The sequence below is a fragment of the Alligator sinensis genome, unplaced genomic scaffold (genome assembly GCF_000455745.1).
Source record: "Alligator sinensis unplaced genomic scaffold, ASM45574v1 scaffold651_1, whole genome shotgun sequence".
Lineage (NCBI taxonomy): Eukaryota > Metazoa > Chordata > Crocodylia > Alligatoridae > Alligator > Alligator sinensis.
Genome location: NW_005842014.1, coordinates 104,495 through 125,555, shown reverse-complemented (window position 1 = coordinate 125,555; position 21,061 = coordinate 104,495). Strand labels below are relative to the sequence as shown.

Genomic DNA, 21,061 nt, shown 5'->3' with positions numbered 1-21,061 from the left:
CAGCCCCCCCCCCCCTGCCACGGCCACCGCTGCTGTGTGCAAACTCCCCTCTCCACCGTTCCTGGGAGGTAGTGGTAGCAGCACAGCACTAAATGACAGGGGCTTGGGAGGATGCACAGGCCCACACCTGAAGCAGGGGGGAATGGATGGGGGGGGAACCAGACCTGGAATGATTGGGGGGGGAGGGGGGAAGCAGGCAGGAAAGGCGGGGAGCAGGCCCAGACCTGAGGCAGCGGGGGGAGATGACGTGGACTTCACCCCCCACCATGCTTGATAGGTAATTTGCCACTAACTTTATAGCTGTTTGGATCTTTTTAAGGCACCACAGTCAATTTGCTTGTGCAGCCAGTCTAAATTTATTGTACAATTAACAAGGTAATTGAATAACAAATCTAATGTGTACAGGGGGCCTTAACGAAGTGCACTAGCATTTTTTGTTTCAATTTGTGTAGGTTTATATGCCTGTGTAAAACATTTCAATTTCAAAAAAATGCCGTGAAAAGACTATTGCATTAATCTTAACTACTGACTCTTTTGGTAACTATACTGTCCCATAAAGAAGAAATCTGTTTAGTAATATCTTTTATTGGACCAGCAATATAGTTGAGAGAGCTTAGACAAGCATTCAACCATAAAATGCCCTTCCTCAGATCTTGGAAAAAAGCAGATGCAGCCCAAGTTAAATGCCAGGTAGAAAAATTACTATTTAATTCCATCAAATAAATGGACAGCAGCAGGATAGTGACAGCTGTTGTCCCCCTGCTCTACCTGCAGCAGCTTAAGGCATTATGCCTTGCAGATGTGTTACAAAGTTGATAGTGTAGTTTAATAATATTTTAGACAAGGTTTTGTACAGGATAGTTTAGATAGGGATGAACATGCCTCAGGCTAGATGGCCGTCAGAGGTCCTTTCCAGCTGTACTATTTTATGATTCTAAAGAAAATGTGATCACTTACAAAAGGAAGAAGGGCAGTAATTTGCATAAAAATGCACTATGAATATTGCTTTTGATTATGACAATACAGCTTTCAGATCAGCAAGCAGTTTCAGTTACTTCTTTCTTTGCTTGCAAGATTTTATAATGTACTTGTGCATAAGGCACAACAGGCTTCCACTGTGATTGATTTTAATACGAACATTAAATTCACCTGGATTTTCACTTTTGACAGAAAGCTGAACAACGTATAAAAAGCAAAGAAAATCAATACAATGGATCTGTAACTCATTCTGCATAAAAGCTGTCTAAGATTTCAGAAAATGTTTTGAGCGTTTTCAGTAATATAAATTCAAAACAAGTGAAAGATGTTTCACTAGGGGGAGCCAGAGACCAAAAACGCAGTGTTTATATAATTAAAAAACAAAAACAAGCCACAAATCAAACCATAGAACAATATACTAGTTTATTATTCTACAACACTTGCTTACGCTGTTGATTTGCTGGTCCATATATCATAGCTTAAGTATTGCATCCATTCCCGCTATTTAACATCAATCCTTTTGGGGGGCGGGGGGGAGAGGGGAGAAAGAAGGGGTTTCGTTAGGTTAACACAGGGCGGGCAATTTTGGCCCACGGCCCACACAGGCAGTTTGGATAGCTGCTGCAAGTCAGTCAGCACCCTCCGCAGCCCCAGCAACAGCCCAGAGCCCACGCACCCTGCGGCTCTTCCCTGCTACCCCACAGCCCCAGCCCTGGTCCGCCCTACCCTGCCTTTCTTGGCAGCCCAGCAGTGGTGGCTCCTTCTGGCTTCCACCATCACTGGCCCCATCCCTGTGGTAGGGGTGGGCACCTGTGTGCACAGCCCTGACCCCATCCCACCCCACGCCCGCTCCAGAATCGCCTGGTGGAGCAGATCAGCTCCAGACTAGCCAGAACCTGCACATGCAACCCTGCCCTGTGCCTGCTCCTAAGTGCCTGGCCACGCTAGTAGTGGCTGGGCAGAAGCTGTTGCTGGGCCTGGGGGAAAAGCACTGCCCCCTGCCACTGCCAGGCCCTTCTTGCTGCAGCTGCCTGGAATCTGCACCCGAGCTGCCATGCGGCTCCTCTCCACTGCTGTCACCACCTCTACCTCCAGGCCACCCACAACAGCAGCAGCGAAAGGGATGGGGGCTGCTTTGCTGCTTTTTCCCTGTGCTGAACAGCTGTTTCTGCCTGGCTGCCGCTGCTGCTCAGTGTGGACAAGCAAGTCTAGAGGACGCGCAAGGCAGGCCAGGGCTTTGTGCACCGATCTCATCTGGTCTGGAGCTGCTCTGCTCCACCAGGCTAGTCCAGAGTGGGGATGGCGTGCACTGGGATCTGCATGCAGGTCCCTGCCAATACCACAGGGCTGGGGCCAGTGGTGACAGCAGCTGGAAGGAGCTGCTGCCACCATCTGGACTGCCTAAAAAGGCAGTCCAGCTGCAGACACTACTGCATGCCCAGGGGGCAGCAGGATGTGCCACAGGCTGGGCAGTGCCTGGGCCAGGTGGGACCAAGGGACCTGCCGTGGGCTGGACTGTGCCCCTTCACTGGCTGGATCTGGACAACAGGCTGTATTTTACCCACCCCTGGGTTAACAAATCAGTTATTTATTTAAAGTACAGGTTCATGTTCATTAGAAGCAATGTTTTTATTTATTTTTCTTTTGCATGGGGAATGATATCTTATTTTACAGAAGGAATTTACTTCATTTCTTAGAAATGTGATTTTCAGTTGGATGACTACTTGAGCTACCACGATCTCTGGGAGACAGCCAGCAGTACTCAGGGACACCAGTCATATACTTATAAGATAAGAGCGACATCGCAAAGTGTCTGCCATATGTTTTGTAACTGGTCCAAAACAGGATGCAAAGATGATGCAGCTATCCTCCTGGAAATACATTTGTCCCACTTGTAAGTTTTAGATGTCCTGAAGTGATCCCAAGTCTGATACTCATGTGCTGTCCACTGCCCCTTTGCACTAGACACGTACCTGTCACAAGAAGTTCTCTGGCTCATCTTTGTCCATACTGTCACAGTCACATGACACCCAAGACAAGTGACTGGAATCAATTAAACGATTTGAGGAGTACTAATAATTTAATAATGTATTTCCTTGCACACAGCAGACCATTTTTCTTCTAAAAAACCTAGCTGTTGGAAATTACATTGCAAACTATATGTAAGGAAAGAGAGTAACAGCAGCATCTGTCACTTTCCTTTGGTTTTGCCCAGCAGAAGCTTAAGTTTGCACCAGATCTAGAAGAAGCAGAACACTGGAGAAGTCTCAGCTCCCTTGCTGCTGGTACTCAGTTACTGCTACTGCAAGGAAAGATATTTTTTTCTTCATTCTGCCTTTCAAAAACAAGGTACATCTCCTATTTGGAGGCATGTCACATGCAAGAAAATATGGTATGCTGCATGAATCTTACAGCCCTACTGTTAAAGATAAAACTTTTCTTTAGCCACCCAGGGAGTTCTATCAAGTAAGGTCCACTATATCAGGATCATTTGACTTGTTTTCAGTTTATTGGCTTTGAATGATCCCTGAATATTATTATATGCTTCTAGTCTACACTAATATTTGAATAAGAAAATAGCAATACAATATTAACTGGCACTTACTCAGTTCGTATTTCTGTATCATCATGACAGGAATGACACATGGCACTGAACCGAGAAACAAAAAAGTCATAGCGTCTGTGATAGGAAGGTGTGTCTTCCTCAATATTGGCAAATTTGACAAACTGAGGAAAGAAAAACAGTATTAGAAAAGCTTTGCAATAAATTTTGTAAAAGAAAACTTTCAAAACATTAATTATGAAAACATGGTTTGTTTGTTTTTTAATACTCATCTTGTTTAACATTCAACAGAAAAAACAACCATATTACTGTATGGTGAGTAATAATGTTTAAACATACTAAAGGGTCCCCTGCACTCCCCCGTAGATACACCATGTGGCACAGGGCCACGTCTGCCTGCTCCTGTGGCTGGGCTGCCCTGCTGTGGCAGAGACCCTCAGGGGAAGAGACATACTGGTACCCTCTTTTAAGTTTCCCCCCTGATTATACTACTGTAAGCAGGCTTTGTGCTCAGAGGGAAGGGGAAACATTTCAAGGCAAATCTGTAAATGCTGGATTTCAATTTGCTTTCTTCTTTAGTTTATGTATTGGCCTCCTTGCTCTTGGCTTTTCCTTTGCAACTGATGGCTGGAAAACTTTTTTTAGAAAAGGAAACAGATTCTTATGAAATCTCAATTCTAGCTGGCAGGGATCTAAACAAGCACATCAAATATTAAAAGACTCACCATAGCCAATTTTTTAAGCAACTGACACTATACTTATCTTAAAAAGAAAAAATAAGTTCTACTTCAAAAGTTGTTCCATTTGGAGCTACAGTACATTATTTCAAAGTGATCTTACAAGTAACTGCATGAAGTACAACCTAAGTGCAAATGACAGCTTCTGAAATTTGAACATTCAAAATAATGCTTACAGCCTCGAACAGGAGCTCATTTCTAGAGGAGGAAATTTCTCAGAAATTTCTACCATCTAGTCATGTTTCCAGGAGAGGGAGCAGTAGGAGTGTTTAGCCTGTAGCCATCCCCTCTTCCCCTGCTCCTCCAGCCTTACCAAAACTGGGGTGATCCCTTGTCCAGGGAAGGCATGGGCAGCAGCAGGGGGAAGACGGAAGAAGAGTGGGGTGTGGGGGGGAGGAGGAAGAGGGGAGGGTAGACAAAAAAGGAGTCTTTTACTGCCACTCAACTCCCAGACTGATCCACTGGAGGTGTGTGGAGTGAGGTTGCTGGGCAAAGCTTCCAGGGCATTTCCTAGGCCAGGCAAGTCCATGGGGAAGCATAGGGAACACTACCTTAACGAGAGTTTTCCTAGCTGGATCTTTCCTCACCCAGTTGGGTGGTGCACACAGCATTTAAAGTCTGCAGAGCGAGGAACTAGGGCAGGAAAACCTCCTGAAGCATGTGTCCCGTCCCTGACAGTTTTTAAATCATCACCCTGCCACTTACCTGGGCAGCAGGGGTAGCAAGGGGAAGCTGGCTGAGGCTGGGAACCAGACTTGGGAATAGACTCGCAGAATTAGACTTCCCCTCTAACCAGCTTTGTGGTGCCTGCCCCTGCTATCCAGGTGGCAGTCCTTGGTTTTGGGAAAGAGGCAGGGAGAAGCTCCCCTCCCATCCCAGACCACAAGGGAGCATACAAATATTCATTCTTGGACGAGAGTTTCTCTCACAAGGGAGATCTTCCAGGTTGGCACCTGGAAAATCTCTCTCTCAGAGGGGACATCCTTCCCCTGTGAGACATTGGCTAAGGACAGAAATTACACACAAACTGGCATAAGTGATTGGAAACTAGTTCAAATCTGTAACACAACAGATGTTCAGTGCATATAAACCATTTTCAAAATGGCCAAAACTAGTTTAAAATATATGTGGCTGGATGTAGTAGCAGACTTAACTGACTTAAGTTAAATTGGTTTTTTGAACTTCAGCCCCAGATCCTCTCCAGATTCAGGTTAAGTCAGTCCCACAGCATCCCAGGATACTTTGTACCTCCCCTGCAAACCCCTCTCTTTTAGGGTGGGCGGGCTAGCCCTGGCCCATGCCATCTGTTCTGTGAGCAGGGAGGTGTGCTCTAGCACCCCCAAGCTTCAGGCCTGGGCCACTGCAGGCACGTGGCTGCATTTCCAGAATCAAAAGTGAATGTCTGTTCACTAGGGCAGGTGTTTTGTTTCAAAGCTGTTTCAATACATTTTGAGTTCGAAACAGTGAAATAGAAATGAAACAAGAGCCTTTGAAATGAAACAAGGGTACTTGAAACGTTTAGAAAATTTCGAAACATTCTGAGTTTCAAAACTAGGCTTACTTGGCGTCGGTGCCAGTCGGCAGCAGCAGCCTCCCGTCATCCGGCAAGCAGATTGGGGGCCTGCACCCCTGGGAAGCGTCAGGCAGGGGTGTTGGTGGGCCCCCAATCTGCCTGCCGGATGACAAGAGGCTGGTGCTGCCAGCTGGGGCCAGTAGCAGCACCAATCTTCCCAGCACGGGCTGCGTCCAGCGCCCATCCCAGCCTGCAGCACCAGCCTCCTGTGACCCGGCAGGGAGATCGGGGGGCTCCCACACCCCTGGGAGGGGTTGGTAGAGCTCCGCAGCCCTCCCGTAGGAACAGGGGGCTCCAGAACAGCCTGCTGGATCACAGGAGGCTGCTTCTTCTGCCTGGGATGGCGCTAGGCACAGCTTGCACCTGAAAGATTGGTGCTGCTGCTGGCCCTAGCCAGCAGCACCAGCCTCCTGTCATCCGGCAGGCAGACTGGGGCCTGCCCACACCCCTGGGAGGACTGCGGGGCTGTGCTGCACTGCTCCAAAGGGTGTAGGCTCCTGATCTGTCTGCCCTGCTGCATGACAGAAGGCTGGTGCTGCTGCCTGGGGCCAGCAGTGGGGCCCAGGGCAAGTCAGGTCATGCAGGGACCCACTCCTGCTGATTTGCCCCGGGCCCCACACCTCCTCAGGCCAGCTCTGGTACGGGGCCGGTCCCCACATGAACTGATTTGCCCCGGGCCCTGCCGCTGGCCCAGGTGGCAGAACCAGTCTCCTGTGATCTGGCAGGCAGATTGGGGGCCTGCACCACCAGGACCAGTCTGGCACAGTCCCTTCAGCCCTCCCCAGGGTGTGGGCGGGCCTCAATCTGCCGGCCAGATGACAGGAGGCCAGCGGCTGCACCCATCTTTCCGGTGCTGGGTGTGGGCTGCGCCCAGCGCCATAACAGGCAGCACGTGCGGAATAGCCTATGGGTGAAACGTCAAAGCAGCCAAAAAGTTTTGACGAAATGAAACGGAACAGTGCTTTTGAAATGCAATGAAACTCGAAATGAAACACTGTTCCATTGAAACGGTGAAGTGGAACGCACAGACCTACTGTTCACCTGCTTATTGGTTAAATCTCTGCAGATTAGACTAACCTGCAAAGGTTGAATCAATTTAGCCTTAAGCTTTTTGACTATCTGTACTTAGCCAATGAATGCATGCTTATAGTTTCTACAAGGAAAGCAGTGATTCTCCTACTAGAAAATGTAATGTCTCTACATAGCCTATGCATGCTACACTTAAATATCTGTGGAATTCATCTAATAAAGTACCAAATACCAAAAGTCATTTGACTGCCTTTTACTATTTTCCCTAACTAAACTGTATACCAAATAAAGGCATCTCCTAATGTTTGGTGCTGTTTACTTTTCAAAAGATTGTGTGTGCTTTGTAAGCAAAGTTTCCATAGTGCCACTTGATTTGCACAAAATTCTTGGGCATTATAATATAAGCCCAAAACCCCACACAATTTAATGCCGAATGTTAAAAGGTTTCTGCAACTTTCAAAGAATAAACTAACAAATGCATTAGTTGGCTGATTAAATAGTTCAAATAGAATGTCTTTATCCTTCTCAATACTGTCTTCCAATTAAGTACACACTATCCTCATTGGCCATAAAAATCAATTATGCTACAAAAATCCAGAGAACTTGACCTAAATTAACATTTGGATGCACTATTTCAGATGCTAATTGCATGAGTCCTTCACTAGAAGTCACTGAAGAGGCCTACGAAGTAACTGAAACCACAAATCAGTATACTGCCAAAATTATTAGTTCCAAAAGCACTGGAAGACTTCAGGTCAGAGTAAAAAAAAAAGAAAGAAAGAAAGAAAGACTTGACTTTTAAGAGGCGTTTATTCCAGGGAGGGTGACAAATTGGGGCCAGTAAAGAATATGCACAGGTTGGCCTGAACACCTGGGCCTCACGGACATGGTCCTGGGCTCACGGCCTGCCCGTACGCTCTAGATTAGAAAACCATAGCGAGCCAAAGGTCTATTTACATATTTACATTTCTGCCAGCGGGGACACCCATGGGGGGCCTCAGGGCTCGACCCGCGTGAAGCAAAGTCCAAGGCTTCGGCCCGCTGGACGCATCGCCGCAGCTTGAGCAGCCGGGGGTGTTAGATCCTGAGGCTACATTCACTAAACAAAACTTGGGCGCTGTATCTGACAAAAATTAGTAACTTTATGGCATCTCAAAATGTCCAAGCAAGCCACGCCTGTTGACAGGTATAAGATCCTTTTTCATGGTAATCAACAGGGATCCGGGTTTTCTATTTGCTGTGGCAAAACGCAGATTATCTCCTTTAAAAGGAGAAAAACATGAATTATCTCTTTTAAACCTGGGAAACCACAGGTTTTCCCTTGCAGGCTGGCAGAGTTCCAGCTTGCAATGACCTTCTTGGGGCTGGGGGAGGAGTGGGACGCAGAGGTCGCCATATGCATGTGCGAGTGCACGCACACATGAAGCAACCAGACAATGTGATGGTGAGCAGCTCCTGCAGCTCACTCCAGGTAAGTCTATGAGGGCGGGCGGCGGGGGGGTGCCCACAGGTGACATGGCTGGGGGGTGGGGAGAGGCATGTGATGCCCAGATTTCTGTGGTCACAATGGAGTGGAGTCTGCAGCCTGGTCAGACCAGCTCCTCCATGGCCCAGAGGGCGGGGTCTGGGCATGGGAAGTCACACCACTGCTGTGCCTCATCTTGGCGGCCACAGCGGTGCGGTGCTCCCTCCTATACCAGGTCCTCCGAGCTGGGCTGTGGAGGCAGCTCCTGCCTGCAACCTGTCCAGCCAAGCTGCAGCCCTGCACCTCACTGCGGGCACAGAAATCTGAAGAAGCACGTACCACCCTGCCAGTGGCCCCAACCCAATCTGCATGCATTGCCTATGCCCAACCTCCACCCCCTTCCTCACACACTGGGGGTCTGAGGGATGGGGGCAGCAGGTCAGGAGTGAGGGGCACTGGCATATTAGGGCTGCTCAGCACCACAAAGCAGTGGGGGGCAGGGGGGACAGCTGCAGCTGGATCCACATCTTGAGTGAAGGGAGCAGGAGGAGCTGATACATCCATCTCTGTCTGTCTATATACATATAGATACACCCCTGGAATTATGCACAGGAAAGTGTGTGCACACCACAATTTTGCCCCCCCCCACTTGGTGCACAGCCCCCATCCTCAGCAGCTCTGCGACAGCAAGCAGGAGACCGTTAGGACACTTGTGGCCATGGCAGGCAGAGCCCTTGGCAGTGTGCACCTCTGGGCGAGTCCCAGGGCCTGCATGTGCTGGCACAGAGTTGGTCTGGCCTGCTGGCACAAACTGCTGGACCACATCGGGTTCGTTCTATGCCAGCACGTGGGAATCATGCCACTGCAGGCAGGAGCCATGCTCCATCGGGCCGGGCAGGTACCTCCAGGTGAGGCTTCCAGCACCCCAGCAGGAAGCTGCATTTGAAGGAAAGCAGGAGCCCTCCCAGCCCAATGGTGCGCAACTTGGTGCCTCCATGTGCTGCTTCCCACTTGACTCAATGGTGCACGGCCCCCGGTCAACATGCCACTGTGCTGAGCCAAGCCGGCCCTCTACATGGGGCTTCCAGCACTCCAACAGGAAGTCACGCAAGGAGGCATAGAGTGGCACACCATCAGGCCAAGCAGAAAACAGCACACGGAAGCACGGAGTCACATGCTATCAGGCTAGGTGGGCTCCATGCCTCCACATGCATCTCCCCGCTAGAGTGATGGAAGCCTCATGTGGAGGCACTGAACCGGCCAGACTGACTCAACGGCGTGCAGCCCATATCCAACCACAAACTACACACCTACCCACACACCCCCATGCCCACCCACAAACCCCACGCTTACCATCCCTCCTCCTGCAGGCAGGAGCTCTCCTCCCCACTTACCTAGCTGTCCAGTTGCACAGCTCTATGTCTCCACATCATGGAGGTGGAGGCACAGAGCCCACCATGGTTAAATTATGCAATTATGTGTGGTCATGCCTTTTATGTGCAAAATTGCACGTGTGTATAATTACGTAATTCCCCAGGGCGTATATACAGAGAGAGTATCAATATAGACATACTGATATACAGTGGCATTTTATTTTAAGGATCTTTCCCCGCCTCCATATATACATACAAGTACTTTTACATGTAAAAAGAGATCATTAAAATATAATGCTACTCTATATCAGTATCACTATAGCGAAATGATTCTATGATATATCTTTCTCTCCCTCTCTATATGGTGGCATTTTGTTTTAATAACAGGGAAATGCAGATTTTGGGGATTTTAATCAGAGAATTAAACAGAAAAACCAGGATCCCTGGTAATCAGGCACAGTTTGAGGCATTCAGCTTTAGGGCTGAATTTATTAATATGGCAGCCTGATATAACTGGAAGACCAAGGGCACTTGTGTCAAATCTGCAGCAGCCACAATCCCACTATCCAAAGAATAGTGTCCAAATTAAAGAAGCAAATTTTACATTGGAGGGAAATAAGTACACTTCCAGTCTTACTTTCCTCTTCTCTTCTGACTTCCACAGAACATGTTTTGCCTCCAAAAAACTCATCACCATCCTATTATTTCACCTGCTGCTACATTTAGTACATTTCCTACAACTATATTTTCAGCCACCACTGAAAAAAAATGGCTTTAGAACTTGTGGTACAGTATGACATCGCAGACACGTCTATCACAACTGTTCTTCCTGAAGGCAGAATACACCACGGGTGTTAGGTTCGAAACAGTTAAGCCACTATTATGTCTGCTGCCACCCATTTGTCTGAAGGAGAACAAGAAACAGATCGTCTAAAATGTCATTTTCAAGACAGGAACATAATTAATTTTCTACCATTTAATGAGCCATGAAGTTCAGGAAAGAAAATGTTACAGTGATACTACTAATTTAAGTGTTCAAGTCTGTATTTGTCCAGGTATTTAACAAAACTGAAAGGAAAGTTTAGTATACCAACGATTCAGGATATTAAGTTATAAGAAAATTCAAATTTTACAAAAATAAGAAAGAGAAAAATTAAAAGAAAAAAAAAAGATAAAAGGACTCAACAGCTTTTTCATCTAGAATGTAAAAAAAGGCCCAGATTCTAGCAGATAATGGATCATCACCTTAAGACAAATGAGCCACGCATCACAGTATGTTTCTAGTCTTTCAGAGAGCATCTTCAAAGCCCAATTTTGTTTTATCTCATTAATATTATATTATATTCATTAAAGACCATATGCAAAATGGTTCAACGTGACTACAGATTTGTGCCTGACCACTACTGCACATAAAAGTTTGAGATGCAGAATACAACATTCCAGTCTGATGGACTGTGAATCTTTGGGGCTCGGGCAATTATAAAAGTATCAAGTATGGAGCTTTAGGAATAAAATCTGAAATATATGCAACATCAATGAGACTGAACCAAGAGACAAGATAAAATATTATTAAAGGTACTTCTAACAAGAAATGTTATTTAGAAAACAGAAGAACTGCAGTAGTAAGAAACAAACCAATGTGTAAAATGAAGATGGATATAGAGTCCATGATATTTAAAATTTTTCTTTTGGAAGATTTGATCTCATCAGGGAAACTTAGATCAGTATCTCACCCAAAGATCATTTATACAGAAGGTACCAACTCATGAATTTCCTAGATTTTATATTACTACTCATTTGTATGTAGAAGCAGATTAAATGCACATTCTAAACCAAGTATTTGTAGGATCAGATCGCCATCAGCTCGCAAGAGAGTTGATTGGGACAATGTAAGTCTAAATTTTTCTACAATCTGCCAATCAGCAAGCAGAATCAAAGAATACTACTCCATTCAAAAGGGTACTGTCCAGGTTAGGAATTTTTGAAGTTTGTGCATTAAAGTTGTTCAGCCATGTTATTTTTTTATTAAAAAAAATCACTGAATTTCAGTGATAAACTAAGTGAGCCCTGTAATTTGCATATCTAATGCACACATTTGTAAGGCACTTTAAGATTTGCTTCAAGATGTAAAGTCCTACTCGCTACTGAAGTTGTGACAAATCCATTACAAAGCTGTGGTGCCTGCACAAGGACATGTCTACATAGTTTTTGCATTAATTTAATAGTACTAAGGATTAAATCCTTGCAAACCTTTACCTGGGTTATTGGATCTGTAGAACAATTGTTTATTAGTGTAACTTGGACGCATTTCTAAATCAGTAACATTAAAATGGCACAAAATTTGTGTAGGTCATCTTGGAGAAAAGCAGGAGAATGCTACATACAAGGGGTTAGCAGGCTTCAAGGAGCAGCAGGCTAAAATAACACAACTAAGTCTAAAGGGAAATTCTGTGGCAAAAGAAGCAATGGTTGCAGTAAGAAGGCACATAAGAGAGCAGGGAAGGCTGGAGTGGGCATTAGGCAGTGTTGCTACTACACTGCCCTCCACCATCCCAGAATTCCTCCTGACATCCTGGTTCTGTGGGCAGGACACAAAAACTGCTTGGCATACTGGATGTGGCCTGCAGACCACAGGCTGCCAACCCCTGCTCTATACATCAGACACAAGGCTGAATCAAGAGAGCTGGGCTGTGTTCTGAGGTATACACAGGAGCATGCATGTGACCACATACAAATAATTTAATCCCTGTACTCAAATCTTCCCAGATGGGAACACAAGGATAATAAAATCAGCAGGGTATTGTCTGGCCAAAATGAATTGATGATCCTTAGAGGAATGATACTAGATCAGGATAACAACATTGCACTAGGCTAAATGGAATAGGTAACTTTTGACGCAAGTTGGATTTGTTTTAAAGAATGACAATTTGGAAAGTCTAAAAAAAAAAGCACTAACAAAAATCATTCTATGGAGCATAAACTAAAAAATATAGTCTAACAAGGTTTTTTTTTTTAAAGTAATTTTACTTTTAGAATAATGCTTAGTTGGGATTTGATTTTTTAAATATTTTTGAGTTCACTAGGTCAATTTTCTACAGCCAACAAGTCTCTTACCCTTTCAGTCTTTTGTGTTAGTGCCTTTTGAAAATAAAGGTGCTGCATTTCATTACCGTGAAACTGGATCATGTAAGAAAACATGATATCTGCATACACGAAGGAGTTTTCATAACCTATACCTAATAAAGCATTAATGAGGTGAGATATATCTATCCCTAACCAAGCGGGTCAGAAAGGGATTAAACTTTAATTTAAATTTAAGTGCCCAAAGTGAAAAGCGGCTGCAGAGAAAACTTCAGCTGCCAAACCAAAATCTCTGAAGCTAAAATGTAGCTATTCCTCTGTCTAAAATGATTAGAATGTTTACTCAAATAAGAAATAAGATGAGTTTTTTCATTCAACATGGAGAAAGAGCCCCTCATTTTAGATTCAACTACACGTGAAAGGGGTGGAGGAGAGGGCAGCTTCTGCAGCTGTGACTGAGTTCAGGGTCAGACTTGGAGCCAAGTCACCACCCCCTTTGCCATCTGTCCCCAATATCCTCTGTTCTCCCTCCTTTCCCCGTCTTTCCGCCCTGCCACCACTGTCCCCACTACCCTTTACTTTCCCCTTGCAGCTCTGGCTAGGGGTGAGGGGACAGAACAATTTTAAGACAAGCCTCCAATAATTCGATTCTAGACCTGGAAAATTATAAAACTTACAATTGGGGGGGGTGTCATCTTAAATTCAGAGTAATCTTAGATTCAGATAAATACAGTAAATGCACCAGGCAACTGCACTCAGTAATATAAATAGAGTTGGTAGCATTTTTATATTTAGAGCTGCCCAACACATTCCTTTCTAAAGGTAGTGTACTCAGCTCCCTAGAACTTCACCAAATTTTAACAAATCAAGGTGAAATTTCTATACCAGACATCCTTGAAAAGCTTGTCACTTTAGTCTCCAAGGAAAAGGGGAGCATTTCAAAATGGCAGCAGATGGTATATGTTCTAATTATTGTGTGTGAAGGAACTGAGAATGATTCAAATGCAGCAAAACCTCTCCAACTAACAGTCTTCCATCCAGGGTTGAAGTTGGAGAGGTCCTGCTGCATCTGAAATGGTCTCACCTCTTTCACGCCGATTAGAACGTACCAATGGTTCCCCTTCTGAAATGGTTTGTACATCCACACCCTAAGGTGCCACCCTGCCCTACCTTCTTCCTGACTTCAGCTTGGCTAACTACCTCTCTTTACTTAGGCAGGAAAGGTTCTTTGGGTAGATGTGATATCTTTCATTAGACCAACTGAATAGTTGGAAGACAATTCTAAGAATGAGATTAAAGTAAAATGTATTGGTTTTGCTTGTATGAAGCTGCTGTCAAAGAAACTCTAGGGCAGTGGTTCCCCACCTTGTTAGACTCGAGGCACTCCTTAGAAAATGCCAACTTTTATTTTTCACTCATGTTTTGACTATAAATAACAGAGCAATTCTTCTGTTGCAAAGAACTCACAAAGACTACACCAGCTGAGAATGTATTTAACACTATGGATTCTTGTTTGAAACATCTGGGTTTATTTTGTGAAACACATTTGCACACTTCACAATCCTAACAACGTGTGGCACCCTGCAGCACTGCTGAAAGGATGTCAAGGCACCCCTGGGTGCTGTGGCACCCTGCTGGAGGATCTCTGGTCTAGGAACTTCACGCTCAGCGAGGAAAGCCTTGACATCAAGCAAAGGAGTTGCGCTCTGGGATTTTAGATGCATCTTTTGCAATCACCGTGAAAGTTCACATACTCCATGATTTGGCAGCTGCATTTTCGAGATTGTACCGAGTATGCTCTGTCCAGGAGCTTACAGGTGCTGAGTGGGTCTTGTCTTCAATTGCTCCTGCCAGCAGCCAAAGGACTGTGCCACCTGTCACAGGAATGAAAGCAAGGAAACTGCGCTCCCCCAGCTGGGGCCCAGACAGCCATGAGAAGGAAGAGGAGGACTAGGTATGTTTGATATGTGGAGGGGCAGAATAGGTGCAGCAGGGATGGGAGAACAAGAAAGCACAGAAAAAGAGAGCTGGACAAGCAGGTCTCCAACCATTAAGCAGAACACATTTAAATAAATCTAGAATCAAATGTAGAGTCCACAATTTACACTCTTCTATGGAGAATGAACTGCCATGAAACACTAACAGAGTGTCTAAAAGTTCTCCTTTCTAGTGATCTGTCCAAACAACCTACCTACTACTTTTAGTCCATTTACTGAAGTGGTAGAGATCCGTATTGTAGACCTCAAGCTCTGAACGGTGCTAATGATCAAAGTAGAGGAAGATGGGGCCAATATGATTTCACAGAATGGATTTAGATCACAGACTCAATATGACCCCGCAGCGTGATGCAGTTGCACAAAAGGCAAATGCAGTTTTGGGCTACATCACTTGAAGCATTAGGTACAAGACACGGGAGGTGATAGTGCCTCTCCTCAGCCCTGGTTAGGACATATCTAGAGTACTGCGTGCAGTTTGGGGCTCCACATTTTAAAAAGGACATGGAGAAGTTAGAGAAGATCGGGAGGCAGATGACAAAAAGTGATAAAGGTCTTGGAAGACAAGTCGTACGAGGAGAGGTTGAAGGTAACAGGCATATTCAGTTTACAGAAAAAGTTCTTGAGAGGTAACATAAGAACAGGCTTCAAATATCTGAAGAGCTTCCATAAAAGAAAAGGAAAACCTTTTTCTCTTTTGTTAAAGAGAGTAGGATGTAGACCAAAGGCTTAAAGTTGCAACAAAATAGGTTTAGACTGGATATCAGGAAAAAGAAAACACACTTCTTCACTGTAAGAACAGCGAGGCAATGGACCAGATTGCCTAGAGAAGGTGTGGACTCAGCATCACCGGAGGTATTCAGGAACAGACTGGCCAGTCACTGGTCAGGGACGCTCTAGGCATAGCTATGTCTATGCTATGCTACGTGCATTTCCTATATTTCTGGGCTTTGCTGGTTGCTGCAAAGGGCCAAGAGGGAATTTTTCCCTCCTGCAGCTACATGCATCAGGGTTCTTTTTTTCAAGCTTTTCTCAGAGGCGCTGGGTGCTGGCTGGGATATTGTGCCAATGCTCCTGCCAGGACTTCAACCTGAAGGTTCCTGGTGAGAGGGTCTTGCCCCTTAGCTTACGGTCAGAACAACTGCCACGTTTAGGGTCAGACTGGTACAGGCTTTGGCTTCCTCTATAGTGGGGGGCATGGTCCTGTTCCATGGGTCTCTCAAGTGTATTTTGACAACGCCTACAGCAGCAGGACACTGGCTGCTGTGGTCCCCCTGCTTTACCTGTGGCAGAGTAGGGTGTTATGTCTGGTGTTGTTTTAGGGTTGACCATGTAATTTTGCTAAGAGAGTAGACAATGGATTTGTATAGAATACCTTGCATAGGGATGATCCTGCCTGTCCATGATTCCACAATTCCTGATTTTTCAAGGACTTTTTTTTAAACTAGAAAGTTACTTCCAAAGCATCTAAAACACTAGGTTTGCATTCAAAAGTTAAGACATTCCAGGTTTAATGCTGTATCCTTGTGCACGTGCATCATGGTGCTGTTTAGTTATGTGATTTTTTTTTTTTCCATCTCACCTCTGCCTCATGGAGTGAATGGATCATTAATTTTTTATCCCCTACTTGTTCTGTCAAACTAGTCTAATTGCATGATTGTTTGACAGTGCACATGCAAAAAAAGGTTGCAAGTAAGGGTTGTACAAGCAACATTAAATTTTGCATCCTCCAACTTCTAAATACTCTTTACAATCTTAATAGTCTTTAACAGTTTATTTTGGTACATGCACATTTTAGCTCATCTGATAATTATGGAAGTACTTATTAGATATTTAACTATTGCTTCAGTGCTATAAGTCAGTGCCATTGTTATTTTCTATAAATTTAAGAAGGTGAATTAATACTCTGTTAGACCTGTTTTTCAGCTTACTTTAAAAAAAAAAGATTGTCCAGGCATAAACCAAATATTACTTTTCTGCAATATCACTGTAGTTAGTTTGGTGATGAACAAGATATAAAGGTTGAATGTTTCACAAGACAACAACTGGGAATGAACTGTTTTACATTTAATGTATTAATTAAAATTGTCGTATAAGAAATACAGCATCTCCTCCCTAAAATGACTTTAAGCCTTGAAAGAATGCTAAAGATAGGCAGGTAAATATGTTGGTACTAAGTTTCTGTTGAAATATAGTTTTTAATTTATTTAAATTTCAGATTTTTTCTCCTTAATTAGCTCAGAAAAAGGTAAACTCTGCAGACACTATAACTGAAACCCATTAGGCCTAGCTTAATAGATTACAGACGAAAAGTTTGTGTGTTTAAGATAGTAGGGTTGCAATGCGGATGTGGCCATGATGTTCCAGGGAACGCCCAAGAGTCAAAGCTTTTTTCTTTTATCTTTTATTGGACCAACTATAAAGTTGGTAGAGCTGTTGGACAAGCTTTTGGGTGTTGGGTGCCTTTCCTGTTTAAAATGTCATTTTGGTCTCCACTACTCTTTTGAAAGCTTCTCTTTTGGCAGAGTCTGAAGAAGATACTCTACTTCAGAGAATTCCACAAGTACCCTCTTAAATGGCAGCCATTTCACATTTCTTAGTATAACTGAAACCACAAGCCACCCTCTTCATTTACCTGCTCCTGACTGCATTTCTTTATGCCTCCTAATAGCAGGGGGAGACTCATCATCCTCCCCGAGAGCAGTTTGGCTTCACTCCTCTTGTCAGAATGGAAGGTGGGTTGCCCATTTGAAATGGGGGATCATAACAGAAAACAGTATTTCCAGTCAATTGTTTAAAGAGTACCTGTGTTCTACTTCACAATTTAGAGGACTGATTCTTTTAAAACATGCAACTCAAAACTCAATCATTTTCATCATATTCTAAAGGCTAACATTTTCATATTATACCTGGCAAATTACCAGGCCATTTGGATCGACTTAAAATAAGATGCATAATGAAACTGAGTTCCCACCCATTGGTTAAAGTGACAATTGCCTCTTTATAATTTGTACCCCACAGTGTTCAAGCTGTTCACTTAACAAACAATTTAGTGACTGAACTTCAAACAGTTTGACAGAGGAACAAAACTGAAAACTTACTTGTGCTTAAAAAGAATAAGCCAACATGCCTAAAATCCCTGTCAAAATTTGGAACCATTAACCCTAATAATGCAAGACCAAGAGTAACAGTTCTCTTCGATTGCTAGTAATGTGAATATTGCAGTTCAAAGTACTACATTTTATGGTTCATGTGCGAAACCATTTGGGTTTCTTTATGAATTGCTTGGCTGCTGAAATTCTGCAAGAGGAGTTTAAGAGCTAAATTTAGACTTCCAGTAAGGCTCCTAACAGAAAGGCTGCTACCAAACAGCATTCAGATTTCACATTTCTGGCACCCAAGAAATCTCATGTTGTTTCCCCACATCTTCAATATCAAGCACATACTTTCCAAACTCATCTTCAGGGGCTACTTATCCTAGGAGTAAAAAGATGTCATGAACTTAGAGATGCCACCAGTTTGAAACCTGTTCCATTTAAAAAATACAATTCTAAGCTTCAGGAACTGTAATAACACGTTAAATTTGGCACGGTCTTGTAGATGTATGATTTCACTAATATAAAGACCTGCTCCTATTGTTTTGGGAAAGATATGTAAAAACTGATAAAACTGCATAACTACCCAAAGGGATGTCAAAGGCATGAAGGAAGTAAATGAAAAAGTAGTCAAAATATTTGTTCTTTCAGAGAGAAATGTTAAGTGCCCTTTAAAAAAAAAAAGGGGGGTAAACAGCTGTCAAGTAGAAATGTGCTTTTAAAAACAAAAAAAAAAAACGTGTTGGAGAAAAGATGCAGCACTTTAGAGCAGTCACAATTAGTACAGTCACCTCCTGGTCTCATCTTGTGTAGATCTCAGCACCGGGGGACATAGGCATGCCCCAGAGGCATATTCCAGACCTGGAAGTCTGCCATTGAGACTGCTTCAGACTTGTCCCCATCACATGCCCTTGAGCCCTCTCACCGGCCAACATCCAAAGCTGGAATATGCCTGAAGATTAGAGATGGGCATGGTTTCTTGGGCCTTCTGATGCTGGGGGACACTGCTACCTTGATAAAGACAAGACCTTTGTTTTTGTGCATCTTTAAACCGAAAAGGAGGTGGGGAGAGACTGCATATAGTGGTGCAGAGAACTTAGTCTGAGATACTCTGTCCCCGAGCTATCTCTGAGCTACAGAGGTCAGAAAAACCTCGATGATGGCAGGATCAGAGATATAAGGCTGAAAACTGAAGAATTTAATCTAGGCTGGCTTCACTGGAAAAAAGTGACACTTCCAGCCACTGTGTGGGGTTTCTTTCCATTCGCTGAAGTATGGCCGTGAAGTTAGCAAGCAAAAACGAAGCTGAAATAAACCATTTAAGATGTTGCACATCACACTTAAAGCATGATTCCAAAACAGTTTAGAGGTGAAGGCTTTTGTAACTATAGCCACCCTCAATGAGCAGAAGTACACTTGTCCAAACTTTAATTTTAACCACTATTAAAAACTTTGAGTACAAGTACGTGTTGAAAAAGTAATTTTCAATCATTTCCATGGTAACCAAGTAATTTGCAACAGAATAAGCAGTTAGCCTGAAAAAAGAATACTATCTCATTCAGTAGTTAGCAAGCTGCACTCCCCTCTACACAAACTGTGAGGGTTAGATGCAATAGTGCAATGGGTTTTTATGTTCTCATTAACTTCCAAAGGCAGAACAGATTACTTGTTAGTACTTCAATAATGAAATAATTACATGCAAATGACCTAATTTCTTACATTATAAAAGAGTATGTATTTACTTATATACCAATTCAAATTGGATCTCCCATCAACCTGAAACAGCAAAGGTCAGCCATATGTCACTCACTATTGGGACTCTAACCAGAGAAGGGATTTCAACTGCAGGCAACAAACTGGCTTAAAGTTTCCACTATCTGTTTCCCTAAAGCCACTGTTTACACCTGAGCCCAAGCACTGACCAGAATTGACCTCTGGTGTTGAAACTGTTTGAAACTTAAATATAAAACTTTCCTTGTAAATTGGTTTTGTTAAATCAGTTTAACTCATTCTTCCACAAACTGAAGGAAGGATTATGCAAATGTGAAACTGGCATCAGCCTGACACTACCATAAATTAGACATTATCTGGAGGCTAAACAGTTCAGCCCAGTAAAAAACCACTACCCTGCTGGTCTTTGAACAAACCAGGATGCAGATCAAAGCCTAAAAGAGACTGAAATCAAAGTGCTACAGTACAATTATTTAAGAATCCAGTTTTGTTGTAAAAGCAGCTTGATGCACGCAAGGATTCTGGCAGCGTCTCCTTTATAAATCCTTTTCTTCAGGAATTGATCATTCGGCTTAAAATCAAAACTACAACTTGCAATGTGTATTTAGCTGAATAAAACTGTGCTTTGTGGAGTCCAACCCTTGAATAAACAAACGATTTCAAGTATTTCCCACTATTAAAACCAGCAATATGACCAACAGATACGAGTTGCCCAGGGGTATCCAACCTATGGCACAAATGCCACAAGTGGCATGGGCAGCTTTTGTGTGGCATGTGGCAGATCAGGGAGGAAGCCTGGAACACAGGAAAGGAAGCAATAAGCAGATCAGCCAGGGGGCACAGAGCTGGGAGCAGAAAGCAGAGCAGCAGATTGGGCAGGGGAAGGAAATCAAAGTGGCGCTTGGGAGGGTTGCAAACTAATGTGTGGCATGCCTGCCAAAAAGCTTGCCCACCACTGCTGTAGCCATTTCAGTTGCAACATGGAGACAAAACTAATTTACCAAATACATAAGACCACAGTTCATCTAATACAGTGCTCTGCTGAAGTGGCCAGTAACACGTTTCAAAAGGAGTTGCATAAACTGCTCCCCAGCCCTCCCAAAAAGACATCATGGAAGAATTTGCTCTCAAAGTTATCCAAAAAACAAGCCTGTTAAGTCTCATATGCCCTTTAAAAAGGCCCAGGTTTATATCCTATCTTTCTGAAAAATGATAGTGTACCTAGGTATCTATAATGGTAAATAACTTTAATACTCCTTTTTGAATTCTGTTAAGCTATGCATCAATGACATTGTGGCAGCTATACAAAAGGTTCTGTGCAGCGTAAAAAAAATCCATTTCATTATTTCCATTAGTTGCCTTTCAGTTCAATTTGACACCACCTTACCCTTATATGACACAGGTTAAGCACGTGCAGTTTATGTAATATATATATATATATA

At 43.8% G+C, this 21,061-nt stretch overlaps 1 protein-coding gene across 5 annotated transcripts in view; it reads right to left on the bottom strand.

Moving 5' to 3' along the window:
* EFR3A (EFR3 homolog A) overlaps nucleotides 1–21,061 on the bottom strand; it is a 156,078-nt gene that overhangs the window by 76,585 nt on the left and 58,432 nt on the right. For all 5 annotated transcript variants that reach the window (XM_025202103.1, XM_014519164.2, XM_025202102.1 and 2 more), the window contains one exon: nucleotides 3,584–3,705. In XM_025202103.1, coding sequence (XP_025057888.1) covers nucleotides 3,584–3,705 — 122 coding nt within the window. The remainder of the gene's footprint in view (nucleotides 1–3,583; nucleotides 3,706–21,061) is intronic.